This window comes from Aythya fuligula, chromosome 1 (genome assembly GCF_009819795.1).
Source record: "Aythya fuligula isolate bAytFul2 chromosome 1, bAytFul2.pri, whole genome shotgun sequence".
In the NCBI taxonomy this organism is placed as follows: Eukaryota; Metazoa; Chordata; class Aves; order Anseriformes; family Anatidae; genus Aythya; species Aythya fuligula.
Window position 1 is genome coordinate 112,331,963 of NC_045559.1, and position 18,079 is coordinate 112,350,041.

At 37.0% G+C, this 18,079-nt stretch overlaps 1 protein-coding gene across 1 annotated transcript in view; it reads left to right on the forward strand.

The window, feature by feature from the left end:
- Positions 1–18,079, forward strand: part of SIM2 (SIM bHLH transcription factor 2) — a 55,514-nt gene that overhangs the window by 12,748 nt on the left and 24,687 nt on the right. The window contains exon 4 of the mRNA XM_032207874.1: positions 3,176–3,284. Within this exon, the coding sequence (XP_032063765.1) occupies positions 3,176–3,284 (109 nt within the window). The remainder of the gene's footprint in view (positions 1–3,175; positions 3,285–18,079) is intronic.

An 18,079-nucleotide genomic window follows, 5' to 3' on the forward strand; every position in this document is an offset into this window, starting at 1 on the left:
AAATCCTCTTAGGAAATAACGGTGAATTATATATATATATATATATATATATATATTAATTGTGAAAGTCTGGACCTTGTTCCAGCCATTTTCTGGGTCCATGAGGGAGCCAAGCTTATCTTTGACTTTTGATAAATCTTGAAATATTTAACCACAAACATCTGAACTTTTCCAAGAGTTTATTTTACTTTCGTCAAATAAGTATATGAAAGGCAAAATATGTAATTATTTGCTCTAGAATCCATCTACTTAGTCCTCTGTGTTTATTATGAATCTTTTCTTGGCAGGAAAAAACTGTGCAGCTGAGTTACACATAAAAAAGCTCTTAGTAGGAAATAGTGATATTTGGTAGTAAGCAGGTATTTACAGATATTAAAAAGCTGCATCGAGGAAGCTGGTTTAATAAGCCTGAGGCAAGGGATTTTAGAAGGTTTATGAATTGAACCATATAATTTATTTTTTTTAAAGTTTTCAGTGTTTCATTGTAGGCTTTAAAATAGCATGCATATACTATGTGTAGCAGGAGACTGTGGTCAGTTTCAAAATTATGTATACATATTTTGGTTATTTGACTCCTATTTAGTCCCCTGTCTTTGCTGACGGCTTTATGTTTCCACTAGCATTTTTACAATCAATTTTGGTTTCAGTGTTGTATATTCACCTCCCACTGACTTTGCTGGGGTTGCAAATACATACATCAGAGTAGAAAACATTCCTACATATATAATGAGAAAAGCTAGTCATTAGCTTGACAAAGTACTTTAGTTTTCAACTTTAGATATAAAACTAAAATATTTTTATTTATGAAAATTATGTGATGAAAATGAAATTTTGAATAAAAATATGACCTTGAGCCCAGTCCTGTGAATCCTGTGAACCAATGATTACTTTAGTCAGTAGTTCTTTTGCAATAGGCAGCTACTTTTGGAAAAGCAAGAGATATCCATGCGTCATACTTGTAAGAGAGTAGATACATGTCAATGTGGTTATGATTATACTTAGTAATGGCAGAGTTGCAATAAGATCTTGATTACTACAGTTGATATTGCCAGTCAGGTTGGTTGGCGTTGTTTCTGTAAGAAAGTTGAAGGGATAGATAGTTTGCACATGGCTACCTGTGAATGATTTTTTTTTTGGAAGCTGAAAAAGAACAGGGTCATAAATGATGCTCCTTTTAGTTCAAACACTGATTACAACTGTGAATTTCTCCAATTACTGTTTTTTTGTTGTTCTGGTTTACTAAGTGTAAAGGCCAATGAAATGCCCGTCAACATAAGAATTATTAGTTTTATGTGTCTGTAGGTGATTATGATATTTACAGACTTAGCTATAGACACTTGCAAATGTGTTTTCCCCCATATAATTAAAAACAAACAGAAACAGTGAAAAGCATGAGTCACAGTGAGATTATACAGTCTCCCTCCCTCCCTCACCACTAAAGCTTGAAGATGGAGTTACTATAACAGGTTTGTACTGTTATAATCCTGAAAAAGAACAGTCACTGCTTTTTATTATATTAATTGCATATTATTAAAAATAATATATATAAATGAATCAACATAAATAATCGCCTTCCCTTCCCTTCCCTTCCCTTCCCTTCCCTTCCCTTCCCTTCCCTTCCCTTCCCTTCCCTTCCCTTCCCTTCCCTTCCCTTCCCTTCCCTTCCCTTCCCTTCCCTTCCCTTCCCTTCCCTTCCCTTCCCTTCCCTTCCCTTCCCTTCCCTTCCCTTCCCTTCCCTTCCCTTCCCTTCCCTTCCCTTCCCTTCCCTTCCCTTCCCTTCCCTTCCCTTCCCTTCCTCCTTTCTTCCTCTCCTTTTCTTAATCTTTTCCTTTCCTTCCTACCCCTTTCTTTTTATCTGTCTCTTTCTCCATCTCTCCTCTTCTTTTGTCTTTACTCTTTCTGTCACTTTTGCCTTATTCAGTGAAATTTTACTCTGGTTAGACTATCAGGTCAGTGTTGGTGTTTTTGTTTTTGCAGGGAGGGGTTGTTGGAAAGAAGAAATGGGGAATAGATGGCTAGAAAAAAAAAGGTTAGTTTGCATAGTCTTGGGAAGAGACATTCCATGAATAATGCAGAAAATGGAACTATGAGAAACATTTTCAGAAAAAGATTTCTTTGTGGAGTAGACAATTTCATTTATTCCAAAGAAAAGGCAACTCACACATCTTAGCAAATCAGTAGGATTGGCTCAGAAGAATAGGTTAAATTACTTCACCTCTCAGCTGTCTCTGATCTTGGGGGCCCAAGGCACATCAGGCCACACTGAACAATTGGGCAGCCTGACACTAATTTAAAACACAGGCTCAAAGTATTGGTTCACTCCTTAAATCAATTACTGCATCTATCTGGAGACTTTTGTTGGTGAGTTTTATACGTGGCAAATAGAGTTAGCAAAAAGGACATACAGTGTACGCCGCTCATTTTTTGCACAACAGTTATTATGGGTACAACAGTGGGAAAGATAGAAATACATTCCTGAGCGAGCAAAGTTCAAGTGAGAAGAGAGAGTACAGACATTTAAGATAGCTCTCTTAGTCTTTTTAATGTGCATGTTTACTTAAAGCAGCAAAGGCTCAAGCCAGTGCTCATGAAAATCTGTGGAAGTCTGTCTTTTGAATTCACTGGCTACCGTTTCTGAGCTCTATGTACTGCTGTGGATTGAATGTTGTGGGCAATTTGAAAAGACACAAAAGAAATGTGTAAGTCTAGCAGTTTGGCTCCAAAGGCTCAACTGTCAGCTGAATGCAGGTGATAGTTTCTGGGAACCTGTCAAACATTTTTTCATTTTTTTATTTTTTGGATATCTGCCTTTCTGAGAGACATTAATACTGCTCAATGATTTTATCCCATTTTGTGGTAACCTAGCATTTCTACAGCTGCTCTAGTTTATCACTTCATTCACTAGCTCTCTCTACTAGCAGCTCTTCTGTGTCCAGATCATCATCATCAGAAATTCCCACAAAAGCCCCCAAAATGTTAGTTACTGCTGAAGAAGGAAATAATGCAGTTTAAGAAGTATAATTTGGAACAAGTTTTTGATACATTTGACTTATGTTTAAAAAACGGTGTGTAGTTACCCTGATACAGTATATGCAGGTCACTTCAGAATGTTTGGGGGATAGGAAAGGAGAAAGGGGAAGCAGCACTGCTTCATGTGTTACATGTCTCTTCACAGGTGGAGCTAACTGGTAATAGCATTTATGAGTATATACATCCTTCTGACCATGATGAGATGACAGCTGTTCTTACTGCTCACCAGCCTCTTCATCCTCACCTCTTACAAGGTACTTGTGTGATCTGTGGTCAAACTACCATTGGAAAACTTAAAAAAAAAAAAAAAAAGTAACAACTCTAGGCTGTGACAAGTTCATATTTATCCATTATGAAGCTATGTATGCAAATGGAGAAGGAGCATGAACCTGAAACTATGATCCAAGAATTTGGTTTGTGGCAGTAAAGAGAGTACGGTATCCTAGATTAAATAATTCTTTTCATGCCATGGAATCCCTGCAGTTTTAAACTGTTATTTAGATTTTGCCCAGTGGCAATTTCATCTCTTGTTTTGTCATCACTGGTGAGGTTGCAGGAATATTGCAACTGTCTAGCTGTTCACAGCTGCAGCTACGTGGTCTTAGGGAAAAAATAAAGAAAGAATACGTTAAGCAATTTGGAAATAGGTGGACACTTTTACTATTATAAAAGCAACTGTTAAAACTGATATTTTTATGAAAACCCAGAGCTAATATTCTCCACTGCAGGAAGAAGAAAAATGGGTTTTGTAAATTACCTACATTTAGAAGCTTTCATATAAAAAGTGATCTCTCTGGGAAAATAATGTCCTCTTGCCTTGATGCTGGATCACTGATTCACCAAGCCTCTCCACACATCCCGTTCAGGTGCTGCAGATGATTCACCCACGCGTACCCATACAGCATGGTGCTAAGCTGGATGGAGTGTCAGGGAAGACAGCAGAACTCTTATTATGTGACCGCCTGGATCAGACTGTCCACACTGGCTGTGCTCAGACACCACACATAAAAATTAACATGACCCTTTGTGTATTGTTACTTCAGTATTGTTGCTACTATATAATTAACAAACATATGTGCATCTTTACACCATCTCCCGTAGCTTTCATTTCCCATTGGGCAATTCTTTGAGCTTTAAAATATCGGAATGATTTGGCTCCATTGTACAATGTGCTTCCACGTATATTTCACAATTGCTTGATCAGTTGGAGCTCACATCCTGCTAGAGCTTTTACTGGGCTTCTTAAGACACAGCTCCTAAAAGCATGAGGAGCTTTGGGTTTGCACTACCATCCTGTTCAGGAGCTGGAAGTGTTTTTCACAGTCCTGGTGCCTGTGCGGTTTCTGTACTTGGTGATCTCACCGCAGTTCTGACCACTGTGATTTCCTCAGCACTACTTTCTGAATGCAGAGGAGCCGAATGTTCCTGGGAGCATATGCAGTGCTCAGAGTGGTATAAATGAAAGGACTACCATAGCCGTCTTCTCTCTTCCTCCTCCCCAATCAGATTCTCTTGTGTACCTCCCTGTGTCTTGAAAAACAAACTCTTCTTTTTCTTGGACTCTTCTTATTCTAGTTGCTACTTGTCTATTTCATAGTTTTTCTAATTCCTTTGTCAGGGATTTTTTTTTTTTTTTTTTTTCCAATTTTGACATTTAAAAAGAAACCAACTCATTTTATTCTTGTCCTACTTCACTGATGAGTGGAGGGGTTGACTCTGGTATAAATCCATGACTTTTAATGAAGTTCTGCTGGTATCTGGAATTGGTAGTAAGACCATTTTATAAACACTCTCTTGTCAATGGCAATGGTGTCATGGTTTTGTTAATTTTATTTTATTTTATTTTATTTTATTTTATTTTATTTTATTTTATTTTATTTTATTTTATTTTATTTTATTTTATTTTATTTAAGTTTTACAGATTTAAAGTCACGTGCAACTGATTTGAATTGTTTACTATGTCAAGTACAAATTATGACTCTGGTTAACCAGAAGTAAGATAGCATATTAGTACTGCAGTCCCAGAAGGTTTTGTTTGTTCAGAAATTGCTATTGCCTGCTTCTTACTCACATTTGGATGTTTTCAGATGCTTATTTTGCCTGTTAGCATTTCTTTTCTGAAAAAATCAGGTCCCTCTCATTTTAGCTACTAATGGTGAAATTATTTATTTCATGAACAAGTTCTCCTCACTGTGAAGTATAATTCTGTTCTGTTTTGGTTGTGTTTGAAAAGATTTTACACACAATTGAAATTGTTAATTTCAGTTTACTTGCAACTGTTTCAGTATGAAATTCTGCAGCTGACTAGCCCCAGTTACATGCCTCATTCTCTGTAGCTTGCTTTACCTCTTTCTATATAGATGCTCTTTTTTATTAGCATCAAGCTCTGGGTTCTCAGTGCAAAAGGTAAAGGAAAATTTACTTTGAAATGTGATCCATTTATATGTGTCTTGTTTTGTGTAAAATTTCGTGTAGCAAAGGAAATGGATAACATCATCAAAACAACAGCATCTTATTTTGAATCTAGACTTGGGAGATAAATAAAGCAGTTAAGCTGTGTTCTGGTTTGTATAGGGATTATATTATGCAAATCTTACTCCGGTGTCTCTTTCCCATACAAAGCATTGAGTTGGTGTATGAAAATGTGCAGAATCCATAGCTAAACAGAGTGAGCAAGTATTTATTTATGTCTTCCCTGTGCCAGTGGTTCCCTTTTCTGCAGTGTAAACATTAAATCTTAAGGTATAATTTAAAGTTGCCTGGCACATAGAAATCATAGCAGGTTTCCTGTGTATCTTCAGTGAAGTCCTGAAACCTATTAAATAAATGGTAGGAAGGAAGTGACTTCTGTTTGTATCTTAGTAGATATTCTAAATATTTAAATAAAACATGGAGTTTTACAGATAACTTAGTACTTAGGGAAGTTGAGTGAAAGTGGCTTTATTTTCTAATAATAGGGAAAACAGACTTTTAAAAGAGCATTTTTTGTCTTTTTGGTTTGATTTTTTTCCTCTTCTGATCTCTTACAATGTGTCTGAATCATCAAGTCACTGGGTTGAATAAAAAGTTTCCCTTTTAAAATTTGCTATACTTTAGATCTCTCCAGTCTGTGGAATTACTCAGGAGTAAAATCAATGTTGCACGGCAGATACAGACATTCATAACACAAATTTGCAGCATGGCTCACTTAACTTTACTTGCTCAGGATGTATTCTTCAGCTAATTCTCAGATATGTATAAATATTTTTAGTTCAGTTGCTGTTTCAACAGTTGTAGCTGGGTAAGATCTATTATAGTAGAAATAAATTCACAAATGCAGGCATACATATCTATAGTTTGTATTGTTAGTGGTATTAAATAATACAAAGTACAGGTTATTTTTGCCCTCCAGTTTTACAGTCTTTGTAAATTTTTATGCTCTCCCCTTATTACTTCAATTACTTTTAATCTTCTTCATTGTCCTTTGTTATTCTCCTTGAATCTTCCCTACATTTCCAGTGCTTCATCAGCTTCGTATAAGCTTTTCTAAAAGACAGATAGTACATGAGAAAGGTGGAAGCCTTGCAGCTGTTGAGCTCTATAAGTCTTATTTGTGTGAGTTTTATTTCTCAGGGAAAAAGAAATTATTGCTCAATGCATAAAATCAGACATAGTGGGGATTTCTTTATATAATACTCCCTGTCACATTATTTTTCTTCAGATATCTCAGCCATCTACTTAAACAAGATATATTAATATTAAAAGTATAAGCCTTCTTAAATCATAACTTTTTAAGTTTTTAAAACCTGGCTTATAGTTCCTAATGTTTCAGGTACAACAAGGCATGTCTCCAAACATAAAAGGTAGATGCCTTACTATTTTAAAAGAAAGTGAAAATTCTTGAATAATCACATACCTCCAGGAGTTTGGATTCCATAGGAATTTTAACTGTAATAAAATTTGGGAACATGGAAGATGATAATCTAGCTGTTGTGTCACCTCTATTCAGACCATGCAGTAAAGACATAAATCACATTATGGTAAGGAAAGTTTTTGGCCCAAGAAACTGGAAGATGACAACTCTCAGAAACATTGAAAAGTCATACAGGACAAGCAGCTCAGTGTGAGCTCTGATGGTGATGCTGTAGCCAAAAGGGGTGCTGGGAAATCTTTGTGCATATAAGAAGTGGAATAGTAAACAGGAATAGCAAGGGTGACTGATTGCATTTTTGTATGGTATTAGTGAAATGGACACTGGATTTTTCTGCATAATTCTGTTGTCCAATTAAAAAAAAAAAAAAAAAAAAAAAAAAAAGGACAAATTGGAGAAAGTACAGAAGAGAACCACAGAAATGATTGAAGGACTGGAAAAACTTATAATGAGAGATGAAAGAACACCATCTGTTTGATTTTTCAAAAAGAAGATTGGGAGGTGACTTGATAACTGTTTCTGCTTACTTCCAAGGGAAGAAAATACTGGGACTGTTTTAGAAGAAAAAGACATATCAAGAACCAATGTCTGTGAACTGAAACCACAAAAGCTCAAATTAGAATAATGCATACATTTATAACTAGGGGTTTGATTAACCACAGGAACAAAATACTAAGGGAAGCAGTGGTTTCTTCCTCTTTTGATGTTTTCAGATCAAGGCTGTATGCCTTTATAGAAGATACATTTTAGGCAAACAGAAGTTACTGATCTCAGCACAGGAGTAACTCACTGAAGTTTAATGAGCTGCAATGTACAGGTTAGACCTATGATCTAATGTTCCTTTCTGGTGTTTAAAGTCTATAAGCTATGACTCAATGAAAGCCATAAGCCCCGTGGTCTGTGGAGGCTTTGGAGAATTTCAGCTTTAACTTAAAAAGTCTTTAAGCTGCTTTCTTATTTGCATGACTAGCACTGAAAATGTAAAGCAATATGTACTGATCCTTTGCTATGAAAGAAGCCAACAGCTGGATTCTCCTTCTCAGGGTGGCTGGGGTAGGGAAAAATACCCTCTGAAATACACATTAATTGTGGGTATGCCTCAGCGAATCATCTCACATGAGTCTTTAGTCCGGCTTTGCACTTGTGAGAAAATGAATCCATTATATTCGACTGGAATAGGTTTAGAAAAAAAAAAAAGAGAAAAAAAAAAAAAAAGGATATCTTTTCCAAATGATGTGTACTGGCAGTGCTCAGGTTTCAGATGACTTCATTGGTTCTTCACTCCTTTCCAAATACTGCTTATAGCATTTGCAGCCCACAGCATGTTTCTGTGACCTGGTTTAGTTCTATACCTGTGAATCCTTACACCTCAGTTTGGCACTCCCCACTATCTGTATCTGTTGCACAGGCTGATATCAAGATTCATGGGCCTCCATGCAAACATATGCAGTACTTTGGTAACAGAAATCCAGGAGTTGTTCTGTGGTGTAGTGCTAATGGCTTTTTAGCATCTGGAGAAGTGGTTTTGATGTATGCTGTCTTCTCTGGAGCACCTGAAAGTTTCTCTTCTGTTTCTTCCAGTAGTGGGACAAACAGACTGGGTCCACTGGATGAGATTTTCCTGCTGGGGCAGAAGATGGTCACCAATCAGGGAGGATGGGCCCAAGATGTGGGGATGCTAGTTTAACAGCAGTTACTCAGTTTTGGAAGACTGCAAGGTTATGTTTCTGACTGGCTGTAGAGGCTCAATACTTGCTGCCCATCTCCCCTGTTTAGTTCAGGAGACCGAGCAGGTTGTGGTGCCATGCCAAATCTTACCAGTAGCAAACCATTCTGGGGCTAGCCTGGTGGGAAATATAATGCCAGCAGAGGTTTGTGAAGCAATTGCTACATGCTACTTTGTTCAGAGGTGACAAACGTTGTCAAGGTGTCTGAAATAGTGTCTGGCTGTTTCAGGGAGTGAATGAGGAGATTGCACCAGAACTGTTGGCTACACACAGCTCCCCCTTGCGTGCTCTTTGGAGGAAACAACATAATGACACAAACCGGGCTGCACGTACTAACATAAGTGGGGATTTTATGCCCTCCAAATGATGCTGCTATCAATAGTGCGTCTGTACCAACCACTTTTCCTAACACTTTTCTTTAAAAAGAGCAGCATAGTGAGGTAGGCTTGTAGCAACATAGTAACACTCACAAAACTATCTGGAGGATGTTGGGAAATGCTGTACCTCCTGAACCATATCTACAAGAATAAAGCAGGACATTTTTGTATGAAATATCAGGGTAAGGAAAGCTGGGTATGACTGGTCATCTGTCACCACTGTAGCTGAATACAAGCAAGCAAGCCAAGGAAATTGGAAATATTTGTATTGCAGGTTGAGTGAGCAATAATGAGAGGGATTCAGCATTGCATATTGCTCTTCCATGTGTGTATTTGGAGTCAGCTCATTTGACACAGTGTGTCTTTTATTGGTTTCATGTGTCTTTGTCTGATATTTCCATACTTTAAAACAGCTACAGCTTCCCAACCTTTGACTTGCACACCAAGGCATGGTGTACTAAAAGCAGTTTGTTGACATATCCCAGAGTAGACAAAGGGAAAGAGGAATACTATAGTTATTACCATAGACATACCAATTGTTTCCTAACAACTGGATAATTCTTATGTGATGTGTTATAAGCCTAATGTAGGTAATACAAAGAATATGGAACACATTGTGTCTGGCTCTCCAGCTTTTGGGGCACCGTTTCAGTCCAGCTAAGAAGTAAATGCCAGTTCATACTTTTCCTCTAGAGGAAGACCATTTTCCCTACGCACATCTTGTTTGATACCAAAAGAACAGAATAGAAAAGTGTACATCTGGAAAGCTCTTTTGTTACACTGGTTTAAAGATTTTTGTTCTAGTAACACATATGCAATAAAGACAAAAGTTATTAGGATTTATTTTTTGTTTTGATTCATTTAAAAATACAGGAGAATTGTTATTGAAGGCTAATGGTTTAACATGATGACCCTGCTGCCACTGGTGGAGTTACTTTAAACTAGGGAAATCTAGAAAACATTATTAATTTGGATGTGCAAAAGTGGAAAGAAGGGCAGATTGCTGGCACCCCACTTTTTTTTTTTTTTTTTTCCTTTAGTAATTAGCAGTAAAGTATACCAAGAGAGTAGAGTGTTTTGGACTATAACAGCTAGACATTTCCTTTCTGCCTACTGCTCTGCTGAGCTTCTTCTCTAAATAAAGGTTTGGAAGCATCGTTTCTAGGAAAAAGGAAAATTTGGGCAAATGTTGAATCTGGATGACAGGAATGATAATTGAGACAATTTACTCTCTGCAGCACTGACAGGATTCTGGACACAGTCAGAACACAGAACAAACTGTCCAAATGGAGAGGAAATTTGGGCAGATCTTGCAAGTTTGGAACTCAAAGACAGAGGTTAGCAACAGAGCTGATTTCTTTCCTATCACAGCAAGAGCGTTACCAAGACAAAACAAGTCAGCCTGCAAACTTCACTTTTCAACTTAGTATGTGCTTAGGAACTTGCTATCTATGTATACAAAATCTGCATTTTTGCAATGTAAGGCATAAATATCTTATCATTCAACTGATGCCACTCATTTACTAAAAAGAGGTATTCTCAAAGGTATACACTTCAGGCTGTAACCTGCACATGAATATGTGATATTGCAGTGCAACAGGGAGAAAGGAAAGTAATTGTTTTATTTCTTCTCTCTTATTTGGAATCCAGTTTTAACCACACAATCCAAGGAAGACTGGGGAAATGTGGTGTTCACACACCCCTTTGCATGCAGTATTTCAATTCACAGAATAGTTTTATTCACAGATTCACTCTGGCACTGTTCTTTATGGAATGATAATAATACAGATGGTGGTCAATATGCATCAGGTTTCACTCCCGATTTTCTCCTAGCTCATTTGCAGGCCTATTCTGAATAAGGGAAGTCCATCACAGGCATTTGCAAGCCTATTCTCACCCTGGCTCTGTTGGTCCATCCTTGATTCCCAGCTTCAAGGACTTCCCTAGAACCGTGCATGCTATTGTATAAGCTTCTCCTTTGTATGCTCCCTACCGTGCTTTTACCTCTTTCGTGTTCTAGAAGTTGGCCTCAAACACATTCAGAATGAAGGACTGGAAGATGTGACATTTTGTCTCTTCTGTGTCTTACAAAAGCCGTAGCCTTGCTATTCTCAAAAAAAAAAAAAAAAAAAAAAAAAAAAAAAAAAAAAAAAAGGCTAGCCAAGATGCTTGCATGCTCTTTTAGTTAGCATTGTGCTGTGTGGGACCCAGATGCTTTGCAGATTACACAAGAATAAGAGCGAAACATGTGCAACTTTATAGTGTAGAGGAGGTAAGATGAAAATAACCAACTGAAAGGGTAAAAATATGCAGGGTGTTTGGGGGATGGGCAGTAAAGTGTTATCCAGACATGAACTTGTGCTATCTGTGTTTCCACCCTGTAAAACAGTCCAGAAGGGACATGGAGCACAGTTTATCACACATTCATGTCTCAGCACTAGAGGAAGGCATGTGCCTCCACACTAGTTGCAGGAGGGAAGGTAGAAGCAGGTAACTGTGCGCACCTGGACTTCAGTCAAGGTGTGCCATGTCAAAATGGTTTTCTTCTCCTGTACTATAGCTGACCTTTGATATTACACTCAAGCTGCCCCTTAGAGCAAACAGGAATCAAGATTTTAATTGATGTGGCACATCATTAGCTGTGTCAAAAGCTCTCAGTTTTAATGTTGTTTCATAACCTTTTGTGATGATAGATAAGGCATACATGTACATTTTAAAAATGGTACTTGGTGCAGCAGTGTGCAGATTGCATGACTATGTATGTTAATTTATGAAGTGGATCTATAACAAAACGATGCCATATTTTGCTGCTATCAAAACTTGGGAACTTTGGGAAAGAGATATAAAAAAAGTAGCTTTTACCTTACAGAAAATAAAGACACGAGAGGTGAAGCTGTGGAAAAAAAAAAAAAAAAAGATGATCTTTTCTCAGTCCACAGTACAGACAGCATGCAAACCACAGAACTTTGTGACTGCTTTCTTTCAAAAGAGATGAAAGATGGAGTAGAAAGCAAAGATGGATTTCATAGTTGCACCCCCAGGGATGGACAATTCTGGCTTCCATGAAGCTAACCATAATTTCATAGAAATGCTTGGAGAATCCTTTTTGGCAGTCTTGTGCATTATGAGTGAACAAATGCACAAATTCTTTATCCAAAATAGCAAAACTCATTTTCTGTACCATGACATTTATTCTGTTTACAAGAGTAAAAAAGTACAAATCTGTAAAATATAAACAGGTTATTTTGTTCTTGGGTAATGCTTGCAGTCAAAATGTATTGTTTGGTATACTAGGCAAGGAAAAGAAAAGGGATAACTGAGATGGCATACTTTGTAGAAATTATGTTAAGAGCTGTCAGAAAGAAATATATCATCAGTATGTCCAGGGACAACAATGTTTCTCTGCAATCTCCTTTGCAGGTTGCTCTGTGTGGATGTTAACAAACAGATAAATCTGGGGTGGGATTTGAATTAAGCCATTTACTCTCTGCATTATTTATAATTCATTTAGTCGATTAAATTGTAGTGGTGCTTCAGAAAGGGAGCTTCTGTAAGACGCCCAAGTAGTATAGTAGTATATTAGTGGACTAGAAAAACTTCTCTGAATCTGATAAGGGAAACAGAGTTTGTCTAAAAAATAAACAATTTGAAATGACCATCTGGGACATGGATAAGGATTCTACCTTGCAGTGTATCCCCCTGGAAAACTCATTATATATGATACCTCAAATTTAGGATCTATTAAAATATCGATAGTAGCCTTACTGAAAAAGCCAGGATCTCAGTTATTACACTTTTCCAAAATTACACTTTTCCAAAAAAAGAGAATCAGAAAAGACAGAGAAATCTGCTCAGAGTATATAATCATGTTGATCAAAACAAGTGTTTTGCTTGCATCAGATTTCCATGTATTACCAATCACCCAGCTGGGGAAAGTGTAAAATTAGAATTAGATAAAAACTGAAAGATTTACAGATCACTCCTAAATAGACTTCAGTAAGAGTTTGTGGAGCAATGGGGAGAGGACAATCCCTTTCAAATGTTAAACATTGATACAGAGCAAACAAAATCAGAAATTTACTATCATGAATAAATCCAAGTTATAACAAGTATTGGAAATGGCTGGAATAGAAAAACTGACCTGAGATCACATTCCATGACTGGATCAAGAAGAGTAGTATGACAAAAATGAGAGGGTAAATATTTAGAAAGAACCTTAAAGCTCTGCTTTTCATCTCTAATTCCTGTAGTAGATAAACACAACATCAATAAGTTCTGGGAAATGTTAAAAGCTGTATTAAGACAGTTGGACTTCTTTTCAGGAAGCTATCATCCGAGCATTTCAAGATACTTAGCAATTTAGAAGTGGGGGAAGAGTTTTCTTTTTAGCTATACCAGCTGTTGAGACTTTTTCTTAACTCACCTTCTGAAAAAATCTTGAACAGAAGAACACGCAAGCTTTGAAAATTATTCAACTCATGTAAAGAAGTATCTATTTTCCAATTACTTTAAAACTGTTTAGAAGAGGGAAACAAGTCACATTCACGTAAATGGAGAAAAATTGATATTTATGTGGAAAGTAAAGGTGAAGATGGGAAAAACAGTGCCATGCTGCGAAACTTACATCCAAAACGGAAAGCTGCATTAAAACCTTTCACAAAGATACACAGCTGTTTGTCAGAGTTATAGACAGCTAGGGCAAATGCTAGAGAAGATGCAATTAAACTTCACTTTCATCATATGTGTTGGACTTGCTGGAATAATAGGTATTTGAAAGAAATAGCACTAAGAGACCCATCAACAGTGAAATTTATCAAGCATTGCAACAAAAATTCACATCTCTGTGTGGTGACCGCTCACTTTGAAACCTAAGCTGGCTGTTTCCTAAATATATTCATAAACTACTTGCATAGGAGAAGCAGAACACTGTAGTGTTCTGGAAAAACAAACAAACAAACAAACAAAAACTATCCAAATACGTCCCCACTCCCATTCTCTTGCACACAGATGCACACATATTCACATACATTCTCATTCTGTATGTTGAAACTTGGACGACTTCTCTGATCTGCAGTTGTAAAGTACAGCTTACCACAGGGAACATTGTTAAGCTTAATGAGTTCTCCTTTGTTTCTTGCAGCTCTCAAAATGCTATTGTGCAAACACGTCAAGTTAGGATCCATACACACACACACACATTACAATGTTGTAATGTGTAACACATTCGTAACAGTGTTCTTTTAATCATTATCACTAGTAATAATATTATGTACATCCTCACACAGAGAGATAGGATTTCTTTTGTTTGGAGATGAAAACATCTTCATGCTGGATTTGGTTTTATTTCGCTATCTCCCTTAATAAAAAACAAACATACAAACAAAGCCGAGTAACACATAGTTATCAATATCCATAGGGTTTGAATGGATTACATTTTCTTCTGTACTTCATATGGAAGAAAAAAGTAACAAAAGATTGTTTCAAATGGTTTGTTTTGTGTTAACTCAGCTAGAACATCTCAGTAAGACTTTCTGGCTTACTCAGTAGTAGCTTTTTTGCTACTCTTCATTAGATGATGCCAGCAACCAGAGTTTAGTCTTTTCTCTGAATAAATAAATAAATAAATAAATCTTTATATTTCAATTTCAATTGGAAGATTTTACATTTATACATAGATTTTTACTTTTTTTTTAACACTTAAAGAAAAGGTGTTAACATCACTTACAGTGATGCATTTATGGAGTTAACATCTTGGAATAATTAAATACAGTGGTTAAGCTCCAATTATTAGACAAGTATGAGTGTTCTCTAATACTTTAGAAGGCTACTTTCCTTCAGTATTACTTATAACCTAGAATGACATTTCAAGAATGACATTCAAGAATGACATTTCACTATTCATTAATCTCCCTTGAAGTTTCATATATACATGCTTATTCCACAGTTCTCTCAACCTTGAACTATTTAAGAACTGATAGTGCTTGATTGATTTCCTCTGTGCTTCAAGACTCTTTTACCTTCTTGAAAGCCTAGGATTCTTTCTGTTATTTATACATTCTGTGCTTACATATTTACATGATAAAAACTCCGGTGATATCAATAATTATATTATGAGGTCTATTAGCTTTGAGATATATATATATATATATATATTTTTTTTTCCAGAGCTTAATTGTGATTGATAAAACCATTTAACTCATCTGATTATTCAGTTACACTCATTTCACATGCCTGAAGTGCTCCATTTACATTTACTGTTCTTCTTGCTTTACTAATTTGAGACTTTTGCTACACCCTTGGACATCTCCAGTCATTCTGCTTTTACAGCAGGTGCAGGACATTTATGCTACAGGCTTTTTCCTGCTTTGTAACTGTGCTTACATGTCTACTGTCTCTTCATAGTTTTGTTATTAACCTCTGCAGCAGGGCAGCATACATTAACAGTTACTCTTCTCATGGCTCCTCTGATTTCTTCTATATGAATATTCAGCTTCTCCCTCTTTGCTTGCTAGACCTTTAAGTACCTCATTTGCTTTCTACATTCTCTTTGTCAGAGTAGACCATCTTAATTGCATCAAGTACAGCCGGGATGTGACAACTCAAGTTTTGCATTATATTGATGAATGTGTTAGCATCCAGCAGGATACCAGGGTTCTTTATTTCCCAATCTGCTTTACAATTACAAATTTACTTTAGTTCTTTTTTGCTTTGCTACCCCCCTTCTGCTACTTTTAAGGGTACCGGGGATTCACACTGGTAAAGATATCAGTTTATATGAACGCTAATTCACACCATTCACAATCTTGCACATTTAGGTTCTTTATGTGAAGGGTTTGGTCTTACTGCTCCTTTATATTTTACAGTCTCTTGATCAGATCTGGAGATGGTTTTATTCCCAGTAGATGCACACAAACATATGTATACACAGAGCTGACCAATAACATATCAACATGGATGAGAGAACAGTGCTTTTATAAGCACCCCATACACACAAACAGTGCTCACATAAGCAGAAACAGTATGAGTGGCCTGGTCCCACTTTTTCTTGCCAGCTAACCACTCACAACGTTTGATAGTGGATTTTACACAGACTCACAAGAAATCACTCTTGAAAGCTTTTGTATTCTTCAGTTACAATGCTGCAAACAAGGTGTCAGATGCCATGCAGTACCGGCACATCATTCACTGGGCACCCTGAGGTGACCACTAGCCTTAACTAGCCACATAACAATCCCAGCTGGCTGGTTTAAAATGTGGCCTTGTGCTTCCATCTGTGCTATGGGGCATGTTTCACTATGAAGTAACTCTTAGGGTTGTTATGGCCCAGACCATCCAGAAATGGTGAGGTTCTCCTTTCCTCCTTTCAGCACATTCTATTTTTTCCCACCCAAAATGGCAACTCTCATGGCAACACTGGGCTCCCACACAAGCACTATCAGTCGCAGTTAATACACACAGAAGGAGGCTTGTTTATCATCATGTGTACACTCCTTTAACCCCTTCAGGTAAAAAGGCTGTGTTGTTGGTCAGGGTCCAGATTCTGTTGGGTGACACTAGCCATCTCTCCTTTTGCTTAGTTATCTTCATGTCAGCAAGCTCAAGCTGCTGAACTGGAAGCTCACAGATGAGTCCCTGTTTACCTCATGGGTAATTCTTCCCTCTTCAGATTGCAGACATGAGATGTAACTGGTTTAAGAGACTAGTGTATGTTGGTTCATCAACACAACTAAAAAAATAATAATTCAATGATTAATGGTTAATAAATACATCATTATTAAATTAGAGTTATCATTATTAAATTAGAGCTGTATCATTTTGCACTTGATTACATACCATAAAGTTACCAGTTATTAGTCTTTGGTATCACAAATCACAGCTGCCATTAAATTAAAATTCTATCACACATCCCTCACCCCACCACTTAATACCAGGGCACATATCCTTCCTTACACTGCTCTCCCACACCACACAAAACCCTCTCCCTCGAGTTGTTTTAATCACTCTTCTGGTTTTCTTAAGATTCTGTAGCTAGTTAAGAGAACTGATGTTCCAAGGGGACCTCTTGCTTGCCATTAACCATCATGAAATCAAGGAGACATGACCCCTTTCTAAATAATGAACTGATCTCCAGTTTTAAACAGTGGAGGAAAAAACATGTCTTACAGTTTGGGTATTACTGTAGTTTCATAGACACTCAAAGACCACAGTTTAATCATAACCCTATTCCTGGTGGAACACTGAAGTCAGAGCTACCTGAATGTTTCTGTAGTAGTGTCTGCACTAGTCTCCAGTAGTCTGCTGTAATATTTAAAAAAAAGAAAGAAAAGAAAGTAGAAGTAGAAGTAAAAAAGACCAAAGAATAAGGTTTCCAGAGGGAGCTTTATACTGAAAGAGGTCCTTTAAATCTTGTGGCAGGACATTTTAAAATCTTTGATTTTACTAATCATCTCTTTTTATAAAAGAATGTGAGAATGGTAGCAACTCAGTCCATGCTCGAAGACGTTTTATTGTCCTGATCACTGTGCATTTTTCTTTTTTTCTCCCATGGCAACCTCAAAGAGAGAACTTTACCTTTATTTAGCATGTATGGGACTGTGGCAGAAAGAGAGCAAGCACTAACTCTGTAGAAATCTGTACCGAAGCAATGAATTGCACCAATGTTTCTAACTCTCAGATCCATTCTTTAATCATGAGATCATGCTTCAGCAGCAGCAATCTGTACTGTATGGCTTCCTCCCACCAAATTGTATACATTTGTATTTAAAACTCTATAGTAGATGTGCCAGTTCATTTAGAGTGCCTGTTTTTCCCCATACGGATCTAATTTGCATTAGGAAGATAAATGGAAAATTCAAATACTCAGGAAGGCTGATACTAGTTGACATGCACTGCATGTTGCATTTATCTTCCCTCCTGACCAAGTCATTTTTCTGTGGTTATATCTTCAGATCTTTAAATCTGGAACATAATGCAGAGAGTTTATTGATTTCCAGGTAGTGGTCTGAGGCTCAAACCACTGCAGGTGTGTGGCCAAG